The 12449-nt window shown below is 38.1% G+C and overlaps 1 protein-coding gene across 1 annotated transcript in view; it reads right to left on the bottom strand.

Annotated features, from left to right (window-relative positions):
* Nucleotides 1-1598: 1598 nt before the first annotated feature.
* Nucleotides 1599-12449, bottom strand: part of flvcr2b (FLVCR heme transporter 2b) — a 29463-nt gene continuing 18612 nt past the window's right edge. Inside the window, exons 6-10 of the mRNA XM_037685144.1 lie at nt 9642-9752; nt 8002-8107; nt 7560-7674; nt 5835-5890; nt 1599-1736 (exon numbers count right to left, since the gene is read on the bottom strand). Coding sequence (XP_037541072.1) covers nt 1671-1736; nt 5835-5890; nt 7560-7674; nt 8002-8107; nt 9642-9752 — 454 coding nt within the window. The 3' untranslated portion in view covers nt 1599-1670. The remainder of the gene's footprint in view (nt 1737-5834; nt 5891-7559; nt 7675-8001; nt 8108-9641; nt 9753-12449) is intronic.

Genomic DNA, 12449 nt, shown 5'->3' with positions numbered 1-12449 from the left:
CAATTCCACTCACTTTCCAGTCTCTCAAAAACCTCAAAAGTCCAGCCAACGTTTCAACTGAAAGTATGTGTATTTTCAAACATGTCCAACTTAGTGTCGAGGACGTCTTTTCCTGTTAAGGTTATATGATTTAATTTTTGTGATGAAGTCATGCCGTTATACTAACATTCGGGTTCCTGTGAGAGGGGGCAGTGGAATATCTATGCAAATATGTGTGACGTCATGAGTGGAGATCCCCATTAGACCTCTCTACTTTAGTATATATTAAAATGGTAAAAACAACTTTTAGCAAGATATTTAATCTACCTTTATTATCTATAATGCCATATTTATCATGTAAAATTACACATTTCTCTTAGTAAGTTTTTTTCTTCATTTTACCTCTATCCCTATACTTTCAATTTGTATATTAGCTGACTATGTGGGGCTTCACTGGCAAAGTTAAAAAAATAAAGACTATAATAATTTAAAAAAAATAACATTAGATAAAAACCTCTATGTTCGAACATTGAGAGACAGTAAGTTTGACCGAAAACAAGGCCACAGTTTCGAATACCGGATCTGAAGGGTCTGGTGGGCTGGAGGGTCTTCACAAAACTCTGGACCGGAATTTAAAATTAAAAGTTTAAAAAATAAAATAAAATTGGGGGGCATACGCTTTTTATTAAAAAAATGTTGTAAAATAAATATTTTGTCAGTTTCAAAATAAAGTCCTTTCTTCTTCTTTTGGCTTTTCAAGGGTCACCACAGCGAGTCATTCTCCTCCATCTCACTCGGTCCTCACTCCAACTACCTCCATGTCCTCTCTAACTGCATCCATATATCTCCTGTCTTTTTCCAGGCAGCTGCATTTCTAAGATTCTTCTACCAATATACCCACTGTCCCTCCTCTGGACATGTCCAAACCATCTCAGTCTGGTCTCTCTAACTTTATCTCCCAGATGTTCAACCTGTGATGTACCTCTGATGATCTCATTCCTTCTTATCCATCCTTGTCACTCCTAAGAACATCAACATCTTCATTTCTGCCACTTCCAGTTCTTTCTCCTGGCTTTTTGTCAATGCCACTGTCTCCAGACAGTTTAAAATTTCAAAATAAAGTGAAAGTGTTATATGTAAACAAAATATCCTTAATGAGTTAAATAAAATTAAAAAAAAAGTAATTTAAATTTGATAATTTTCCAGGCTGAGATAGCTCTAAGAGACTAGGAATTTGTGAGGAAAAAATATAAAAACAAAAAGTATTTTTAATCAGCTAAATAAAGTGGTTGGTGTTTTCTCCGAGGAACAATAACTGTCATAAAGTTAATGGGACTTCCAGTTTAATAAACTCATTAGGACATCATCAAGCTAAAGGTGGTGCAATGAAGCACTGGATGTGTGGATTTTGTTTATTTTTTGCCCAGGCAATGCATTAGTGCACCATAATTACTAGTACATTACCGGTAAATTACTGACAGATTAATCTGTCAAGGCACCACTGAAAAACAATTGTATTACAAAATGAAATCAATTTAATATACACTTAAATATATGAAAATCACCATTTCTGATCAATGAAATTTGTGCAGTTATACATCGTACAATTAACTCTCCTCAAAAGGGGAAAATGATCTTAAGGCTTCACGATTGTCAGAACTTCAGGTACGAGGAAAAACATTCTTGCAGGTCTAAAACCGAACTTCTTTGACGGTGGAAGGTGCATCCAGGCTTTCAGAGCTGCTGTCGTTAGGACCCTGTCGATCAGAGGAAGCAAATTCATGGTTTTAGCAACTCGACACAGAAAGTCATGTTTACCAAAAGCCGACTGCAAACACAAACATTAAGCATGAACATCGAAGTACATCTTTCAGTTTATTGGTACTCTGTCTCGAGCATCAGACATGGACATGTTGTGATATTTTCGTAGTGGCTCTTTGTTCATTGCACAGTTCTGTTGATCTGACAGCTGGTTGATTTACCTAACTACCTGTACCTACCCAACTGTATAATCAGGTCTCTCTTGTAAATGAGTCCTCGAGGCTCAATGAGACTAACCTGTACAAATAATGGTTGAATGAATGCATACATAGGCCTGTCGCGATAAACAATAAATCAATTAATCGCATGATGAATGAAAATTATTGACCTCATTTTCATTTATTGGCTTTAACGTTTCTTCATGTCTCTCTCTTTCTATTGAAGACACGGCTCAACTCCGGTGCTCTTCACTGACCCATCCCTTTCTCTTTTCTCTTTAAAATCCATTTTAACCATCCAAAATTGTGTTTTTGGATTGTTAAAAGCAGCTAAGCTGAGAAGCTAAGATACGAGCTAACAGGTCGACCTCGGGAATAAACCTCCGTCTTGTTGAGCTCCAAAATTCACGGTTGAAACCCGTGCCTTCGTGTAAAAAGTTGTTTTTCTCTGCAAAAAGAAGCTGAGAACTTGTTTACTGCTTTATTATTATTATTATTTATTTTATTAAAAGCTTTGTGTGAAAAATGCTATGCTAAAGAGCTCAAATCACAGAGCGTCCGCCATGTCACCATGTCAGCCCAAGTCAGCCCATGTCACGTCAAGGGTCCTCCCTCCCATTTTTCTTAAAGAAACACGCTGCTCAACTATCCATCCTTTGGTTCAGTTTTATACTGCCATCAAGTGGCCAAAAACGGTACTACACTCCACAAACAAATCAACATTTCTTCTAAAATTTGACAATTAATTATTGTTAAATTTCAAACAATATTATTGTTTATTGAAATAATTTCTGAGACAAGCGTCCAGCAAAATTTGTTATCGTGACAGGCCTATATATACATGTAGGAATGCGCGATATATACGGTACATGGTAGAAACGATAGACATTTAGCCTACAATAGAGATCTGTATTCTACCGGCTAACCGCAGTACTGCTGTCTGATGTAAAATCAGAGTTGTCAGATTTAACCGTTTTTTGTTGTTTTTTTTTAACTGTGTGTAAGTGGTGTTAAAGTGTAAAATCAGAGTTGTCCAATTTAATCGTAAATTTTTTTTAGTTAAAAACTGTGTGCAAGTGGTGTTAAAGTCCTTTCTTCGAGAGCTAAGTAGCAAAGCTACAAGCTGTCTATGGCCGGCTTGCCGTAGTGTTGTCGTATTCGGATGCATGCGCAAAACGCTGTGTTCCGTCAAAACTTTTTTTCCCCCGTCGAATGTTAAAAGTAAGTGTTGGTCAGCTTTAGAGAAACCTGCTCTCTGATCTGTGAAAAGAACACTGTGCTGTGTGATTTTACTGCGAGACCCTCTGGTCCAAGCTACAGAGGAAACTGGTCGCCATTTTGTGTCTGCTCTCCTTAAAGCAGAAGGAGACGCCCACTAGAGGGTTGGAGGGTGAAGTGTTTTCAGTGTAAAATGCTGCTCTATTGCTGTTCATTTCTTAAGTGACACTACTGGAAACTGTTAAGAGATAACAAATTATTATTTTGCTTAAAACATATGGCTAAAACTACATTTGATATATGTTGCACTGTTTTGCACTACAAGAAAGAAACCTAGTACTTTATTTGTTTTGTATTTAAAAACTCTTGATACCTAGTAGTGGAATTTTCTTGAAAGAGATTATTTTGTGGTACAGCAGTTTTCCAAATAAATGATGGCAAAAGGACACCCTATTCCTATTGCAAGTTTTATACCAAAAACATATGCTATATATCATTATCGCCACCCTTCACAATCCATATCGTGATATGAATTTTATGCCATATCACACATCCATATATGGTATGGTATGGTATAAAGCTTATTAATTTAAAAAAAGTACAAAACAATTCCATAACAATATAAAAAAAGATACAAAAGATTTAAAATGAAAGGCAGCAGAAAGAAGAAAAAATCTTATTATATCTGCTCCTTTTTTCAAACAATTATTTCAATCATAATAATTTTCAAGTAACAGAACAAAATGAATAACTCTTTCTAATTTTTTCTAATTCTAATATCTAATTCTAATTTGTCTAATATATACATGCATATGATGAAGGTCTTGAATTGAACAGGACCAACAGAACATAAGCGCTGAGGGAAATGACCAGACAAAGAGAAGCAGAGAGAAGCATTTACCAAACATAAAAAAGAGCAGAAGTGCATCAACAACAACAAACTCAAATAAAAAGGTAAAAACTGATCTGTAAATTTATGTTCAAATGAGGCTGACTGGGACGAAACAATCCTGTGATCCATAGCAGAGAAATGCATTTGTTTATGTAGATTTTAAATCTAATGCACAAGAAAAAAAAATAAAAAATCATAACCTAAAAGAATTCGTATAAAAGTGCCTGTAAAGACATTAATAATCGATTGCACGATTAACGATTGCAACAAGCAAGTATTTAAACCTGTAAAAAATATAGTTGGACTAAATACATTCAAAGCTTTACTGACAAACACACAAATCAATAAAGACGTTAGCTGAAGAGTGGAATTTTATTTGAAGCCAGTGGTGTGAAAAATAATTTAAAGACAAAGATTTATACTGATTAAAAAGGTTAGTGTTGATCTTCAGAAACAAAGTTAAACAGTAACCAGTGCAGGGTGAAATGATTACAGCATTAGTGTGTGATCGCTCTGTGCTCCTACCTCCATGATTCTGTGAGTCGAGCTACAATTTGAGGGATTTTTTTTTCAGCAACAGAAAATTTGATTGTTCAGCCTTGAGAAGGAGAAGTCTGCGGCTCGGAGAGAAGCGTCGTTGCTCCGTAGTTCAGCCCCGCCATCTTTCCCTGCACCTAAAACAACAGCTGGTGATCACTTCTCAGTCAGGGGGTTGCAGAAGCTTGAGGCTCCGGTCTGAGGTGAAGTTCAGCTCAATCTGAGCTTTTAGCTTTGCACCTCTTTTGAGGTCAAACTCAAGAAATGCTACAATAAAAGAATAGTTTTTTTGGGTTTGCTGGTGTCATTCGCCAAGATATGGTAATCCTAATAAATTGAAACAAGAGACTTAAAGGACATATTTTCATGTCTCAAAGAGCCAAACTAGTACTTAATGTGACTCGGACATATCTGGAAGTAAAGTGAGGAATTTGTGGAAATATGACCCAGGGATTTCAGTTACAGTAGTTCCCGTCTGTTACTTCACCGCAGACCGAGGAGACCCATTCAGAAGTAGAAATAAGGATTTTAATTTGGATTTAACTGAGCAAGAAGGTTATCAAACTGAGAAGGTAATGGCGAGTGGGAGACATCGTCACAGGTAAATTGGACAAACCAAGACATGCTCCCAACATCCAAACAAAACTGTAAACTTATTTATAATAAAACAACTCTAGATTAAAACTAACATTCTCATATTGAAAATTGTTACAGCCAATCGGTGCTCCAAGCAAAGCTAAAGATGATCCAACATTTTAGAGCATGTGACAATATTAGAGCATGTGACAATATTAGAGCATGTGACCATATTTCAACTTCTCTAGCATCAGGTCTGAAACTGTAATAGTTGGTCCACATTTAAAAACAGTTTCATGACAACAAGCAGCACAGAGTTGGTTGTTCTTGGAGCAGCAGTTGGCGTATGTCCAACTTTATCTCTAAGCTCTGCGTGCAAACTCATAAAAAAATAAAAAATGCAACTCGTAGAAATTCCCAACAGACGTGTTTACATGTCACAGTAATGACCAATACCTGCCTCTGGCATTCATTCACGTATTAGCCTCTTTGCTTAAAATGTTATTTAAATTATTAACATTTCTACACTAATGCTGTTCTTACTGTGAAATGTAAAAACAATATTTAAAAAAAAAAACATTTTGCACGTTGTTCCTCCAGGGAACTAAACGAGCATTACCCCACACCCGTGCCCATCATGCTTCATCACTTACAGCTGCTTTGACCTGCTGGTTTGCGTTTTGCCTCCGTAGATCGGACTTTATGAAACCTGCAGATACAGACACAGAGCGGGGGCAGAAGCTCGGACAAGATCATAATATAATGCCAAGAACAGAAACTAAATAACCATAGAAATAAACCTGTAGTTTTATAAAAACAGACAATGTGACTCATCTGAACGCTGCATTAAAAATACTGAAAATGTTCTAAGTTTACAGATTAATACTAAAGACTTTCTTTGTAGCACAAAGCTGATCTTTCCCTTCAGAATTAAAACAAAGTGGCTCCATTCGCCTAAACGCTGACTCAATAAATGAGTCAGTCTGTCGACCTTTGAGAGCAGTGTCTTGTTTCTGTCCAAGTGAGCATGTTTATCGCCTCAGATGTTAATCCATATTTATAAAAGTGATCCATTTCTCATGAAAGACATTAGTGTGTGTGTGTGTGTTGACTGAGGCGTGATGTGTCACGTCTAATGTGTAAAAACACACGGCTACTGTACATGTCAGCTGCACGTTTGAAAACGTACAAATACCCTTCAGATCGAGTCCAGCTTTATGATTTTGAAAAGCTGGATTTCACGTGGTTGGTTTATATATTCACCCATATTTGTCCAAAAATATTTTAATATGCAACTGTGCACCCCTCTATTAAAAACACTTCTAATGACTTTCATATAGCCAAATAATCTTAAATGATTACATTTAATTAGGACTTGTACAACACTTGCGCTTTTCTAGAACAAAATCTTGCCTTATTATTGCCAATCACCATCAAACTGGGTGATTGTGAAGCTGCCTGCATGTGTGTGTGCTTATCTGTCTGTTAGCAAAATATCTCATGAACCACTGGATTGATTTTAATAAAACTCTCAGGGGAATAATTACTGGATGAACATCAACAACTGATTAATTTTTGAAGTCAACCTGATTTAAGAAGGCCACCATAGCTAACTGCCATGCGCAAACACAAACATAGCTCTAGCTCAGTCAGTTTTACAGATTTACAGCTAAAATTTGGCGTGGTAGTAGCTGAGAGTCTTGTCCATAAAAACAATCTGAGCGTCAAAAGATTGAGGAAGATATTTGTTTAAAATTTTGGAATTAAGTGACAGAGTTAGCTCTATATGTCTGTTAGTAAAATATCTCATGAACCGGTGGACTGATTTTAATGAAGCCTTTAGAAACAAATAAAAAAAAAATGTAAATCTACGACTAATTCAATTTTGGGGTGAACCTGATTCAAGATGGCCACCAATGAGCAAATACAAAAATGGCTACAACTCAAAAACTTGGTGCGGCAGTCGTTGAGAGTTATCTGCGTCACACTGAGTACAAACAGGCTGAGCAAGATCTTCATTTAAATCTTTGGCATTATACATTCCTTCAAGAGAGGCCAAACTCTTCTCTTTAATAATTTGTATATCTTTATTGCAGTGCCTGCTGAACCACATTTGTGACTGCTCACCCAGCTTCTCTGAAGACAAAACAAAAGCTCTTACTGGAAATAAAATAAAAAAAGGTCTCACTTTACAGGAAACATTTTATCCATTGCCTAAAATTCAACCCCATAACGTCAAAATGCTCAGTATCTAAGTAGTACATTCGTAGAATTGGCGTCAGCATTAGTGACATAGTAACAGAATTAAAGACTTTACAGACATGGAGGGATTTAACGCAACCACTCAAAACGAGTGCACGCAGTCAGAAAGGTCGTACCTGTCATTATTGCTCCTATTAGCAGAAAGACACAGAGGAAGATGTTTCCTGCCAACGTGCTGTCAAACCTGTCAATGATTTTCCCTTGGCAGATGGTGAATATGATGCCAAACACCTATGTGTGCAGAACATGCAGTTAGGAGGGAAGCTGCAGTTTGCATGCACCGACATGCACAGAGGCACTCACAAACACTCACATATTTACAACAGAGTCATCGTGTTCAATCCTGCTGTGACGAAACCGTTCCGCACACTTAAAATGCTAAATGTGATATTGTCGGATCTAAAACAAATGTATGCACGGCCGAACTGATTCTGTCAATCATTCAAGAAAAGGTACTTTGGCCCACTGCATTTTATCTGCTCATGCACATCAATGAAGGTATTTTATTTTATTTGTTTATTTATTGCATGGTTTTTGCGCCAGGTGACTGGACTGTACCTGTGCTGAACAGTTCAGCAGTCCTGAGGAAGTTCCTTCCGACTCTGGGTACGTCAGCTCAACTGCAAATTCAAAGCCCAGCGGCAGGTAGCCCGTCATGAAGAACCTGGACGCACGCACAGGAACGACAACATGCTCAGATCATAACGTTTGAAGTCAGATTTACTGAAAGATGATTCAACTGCAGCTTCTATCTCCGTTCTACAGCCCTGTGTAACATTTAAAGGATTATAGGAGACGGAGTTCTGCCTCTCCCTCATGGGAGCGCCTTAACAAGTCCCAAGCAGATGGAAACTTTGTACCTACGAAGCAGGTTTTGGATTGCATTGTGAGAGTGGTGACCTTGAAAGGAGTTCAGTGACAATGGCCGCTTTTTTTGTTTGTTTCTCAAACAAGTGCAAGACATTCTACTGACTTGATAAGAGACAAGCAGCAGCAGCAAAATACATCAGCCTGAGTCTTTACTACACAAAAGTACTCCAAGACAGGATTGGTGCTTTTCTTTACCTATTAGTTCACTTTAATTTAAGACTGGATTTTCAAGACATCTTAAATGTGATGCCTAGAGTTCATTTCAGAGGTGAAAACACAAAAAAATACATTTATTTTTGCAAATATGTTTGTATTTTTTCTATATTTCCACATGTAAGAAAGGCTACAGTATAGTTAGCTTTTCACTGTCTGGCATGTACCGGGTATGTAAATGTTTTATAACATAAGTTGGGTAAATTAAGGGTCCATTCAATCTGTGGAAGACCAACGAGCGTCACTGAAGGTGTCCTGATTCAGTTGCCTTCATCTACCGTGCCTGAAAAATGTCTTTATACTCCTTGAATGCTTTCCCCATTTTACCACTTCACAACCACAAATTTCCAAATATTTTACTGGGGTTTTACGTGACCGTCCAACACAAAGTACTGTCGTGTAAAACGGTGCAGAGAAAGAAAAATGACACTTGGTTTTCACGTTTCTTGACAAATAAAACTTGTTTGTATTCCGTGCCCCAAGGTTAATACTTATTCGAACCATCACCACGATTTTTTACACATCCAGACATTGAAAACTTTTGACAATTTTTCTTTAGAAAACAGGTCAAGCTTAGTCAGATTGGATGGACAGCGAAGTGAAGTTTTCAAGTCTTGCCATAGATTCTCAGTTGGACTCAAGTCTGAACTGTGCCTAGTCCTTCTAATGCCTTGCATTGGTCTGGTTGTATGTTTGGGGTTGTCATGCTGGAAGGTGAATCTCTGCCCCAGTCTGTGGTATTTTGCAACCTCTGACAAGTTTCCTTCGAGGACTGCTTTGTATTTTTTTATTTTTCATCAACTCTGACGAGACTGCCTTCTCAACAACTTTACCCCTGACTTATCTAGTGTGTTCCTTGGTCTTCATAATGCTGTTTGACCATTAATGTTCTGTAACAAACCTCTGAGGTATTTATGCTGAGATCAAATTACACACAGGTGTACAATATTTAATAATTAGATGACTTCTGAAGGCAGTTGGTTCATTGAACTGGTTTTGAGTTTAGAGGTAACAGACTAAAGGAAGTCCTTTTCAGTTGTAATTTGCAATTTATGAAGCTAGATGGGGCAACATCCAATAAAACAACAAAAAAAAAATGATTAAAGTGCCAATACCCAAGAGTTCCAGAGGTGATAAAGACCACCCAGAGGCGTTCAAGGCTGAGCGTGGCAGCGAATACAATCATCCCCACCAGAGACATGAAGTACACTGCGAATGTAGTCTGCCTGGAGAAACACACAGGAAATACACACCACTGTATTAATCTTAATGAAACAGTACATTTAAAGTTATCTGGAAGAGGTCCCAATGTTAAATGAAGTCAAGGGATTTAGAAATCTATAAAACAAATAATTTTATGGTATGCATTGCACCGGCCATGTAAATCCCCTCTTTCTCTTTCTGGCTTTCCCCTCTTCAGGGGTTGCCAAAGCGAGTCATCCTCCTCCATCTCACTCTGTCCTCTGCATCCTCTGGCCTCACTCTAACTATCTACATCACTGTATCCATATATCTGCTCTTTGTCTTTTTCCTGGCAGCTGCATTTCTAACATTCTTCTACCAATATACCCACTGTCCCTCCTCTGGATATGTCCAAACCTTCTCAGTCTGGCCTCTCTAACTTTATCTCCCAGTTGTTCAACCTGTGCTGTACCTCTGATGATCTCATTCCTAATCTTATCCATCCTTGTCACTCCTAAGGAGAACCTCAACATCTTCATTTCTGTTACTTCCAGTTCTTTTGCCTGTCTTTTTGTCAGTGCCACTGTCTCCAGACCATACAATATATCTGGTCTCACCACTGTCTTGTAAAATTTTCCTTTGACCTTTGCAGACACCCTATTGTCACAAATCACTCCTGAAACTTTTCTCCATCCACTCCATCCTGCCTGGACTCTCTTTTTCATCTATTTACCACACTTCCCATTTTCCTGGACAGTGGATCCCAAGTACTTGAAGTCCTGCACCTTTGTGACCTTTGCTTCTTGTAGCCTCACTGTTCCACCAGCCTCCCTCTCATTCACACACGTACTCTGTCTTACTACGGCTGACTTTCATTCCTCTTCTTTCAAGTGCATACCTACACCTCTCCAAGTTCTCTTCCACTTGTTCCCTGTTACCACAGATCACAATGTCATCTGCAAACATCAAAGTCCCCAGGGATTCCAGTCTGACCTCATCTGTTAGTTGGTCCATCACCAAAACAAACAAGAAGGTACTCAGTATTGATCCTTGATGCACCTCCACCTTGAAGGTATATGTCACTCCTACAGCACATCTCACCACTTTCCTGCTGTCCTCATGCATGTCCTGCACCAGTCTAACATCTTCTCTGCCACTCCAGATTTCCTCATGCAATACCAAACCTCCTCCCTCAGCACCCTGTCGTATGCTTCTTCTAAATCCACAAAGACACAGTGGAGTTCAACAAAGTTAAGTCAGGTCCTCTGACCGGTTTCTTTTGACTTCTTATGTCGGATGTCCTTCCTAACACAACCATCACTTGGGACCACCACAAGAGCTACACTGGCTTGTGCTCTCTAGTGGCTCGTTTCGAGCCATGCAAACCCACAAGCATAATTTATGAACTCCAATGTACATTGATTGCATGATTAGCATGTTGGAACATGCACAATAGTTTTACAAGAAAAAAAATTTGTTAACATAAAATTTGCAGAAAGAAAACAAAAACAACATAAAGGGATGCACGATATTATCGGCATGTATCAGTATGGGCCGTTCAATATCGGACATTGGCCATTCCATCAAAATAACTCGCCGATATAAAAGATGCTGCTTTTGCCTGCAGCAGCAGCACAACATGATGATGTCACATGCGCCTACCTGATCTCATGGTGGAGAGGAAAATTCAAAATGTCGGCAGTGTGGATGTTTTATTTTTCGTTGGTGAGGATGTCGGATTCTGAAGATTTTTGGACTACGTTGAGCCTCGCTACATCGTCCCCAGTTGGAGATATTTTTCCAACGTAACCTTTCTGACGTCATTGAGAATCTAATAGCCGATAGCACTTGGGTGAGTTTTACCACAGACATTTGGACGTCGTGTTAGCCCCGCTAGCATGATTAGTCTTACGGCACAATGGATAGATAAAAACTTTGATCTTAAAAAGTCTGTCCTTCATGCACAGGAGTGCAGAGGATCCCACACTGCAGCTAGGAACCTGGAACAAGCCTCCACAAGTGAGACAGCATCGCAGGTGACTAATGCTAATAAATAACATTTAACACTTTTCATTTAATATAAGTTAAAGTGCTATGCATATCATATGGCTGTTACTGAATATATGTCACCAGCTCTTACAGCTGTTGCACAATTTTTATAGCAAATAAGCCTAAATAAGAGGGCTATGTTCTGACAAAGGAAAGTACATAAAATATCGGTATCAATATCGGTTATCGGCCAAATAAGTTTTAACGTACTGGCATATCGGTCAAAAATCCAATATCGTGCATCCCTACCCTACACCTTTACCAGATATCAACATAAAAACATACCACAATTATTATTTCTCGAAAATGTAAAATAATAAAATGCTAATCTAACATAAACTGAATTCAAAAGTTAGTTGGAGTTAAGAAACATTCTGTTTAGTCTATTAAACACAATAACATTTTGGGATTTTGCATGTTATACAAAATTCACACGTTTAATCGAAAAAGCTGCCAAATCGGACAAAGTGAAGATTTTGGACTCTGGTCTCTGAGACCAGTGGTCAGTAAACTGGGGAACAACTGTATTTGTTCTAAAAATTAACAAATTAAGTAAATAAGTTTTACTTAGCAGTCTTAATAATGTTAAAAACAAATTACGAGACATTTTTTCACATCTAAAAAAGCAGCTTCAATCAGTCATTTAACATAAGACCAACTAAAACTGCTCGACTGCAAAAATCCAGACGTTA

This window comes from Nematolebias whitei, chromosome 12 (assembly GCF_014905685.2).
Source record: "Nematolebias whitei isolate Nwh7 chromosome 12, NemWhi1, whole genome shotgun sequence".
In the NCBI taxonomy this organism is placed as follows: domain Eukaryota; kingdom Metazoa; phylum Chordata; class Actinopteri; order Cyprinodontiformes; family Rivulidae; genus Nematolebias; species Nematolebias whitei.
Note: the sequence above shows the minus strand (reverse complement) of the source record. Positions and strands in the feature narration are given on the sequence as shown.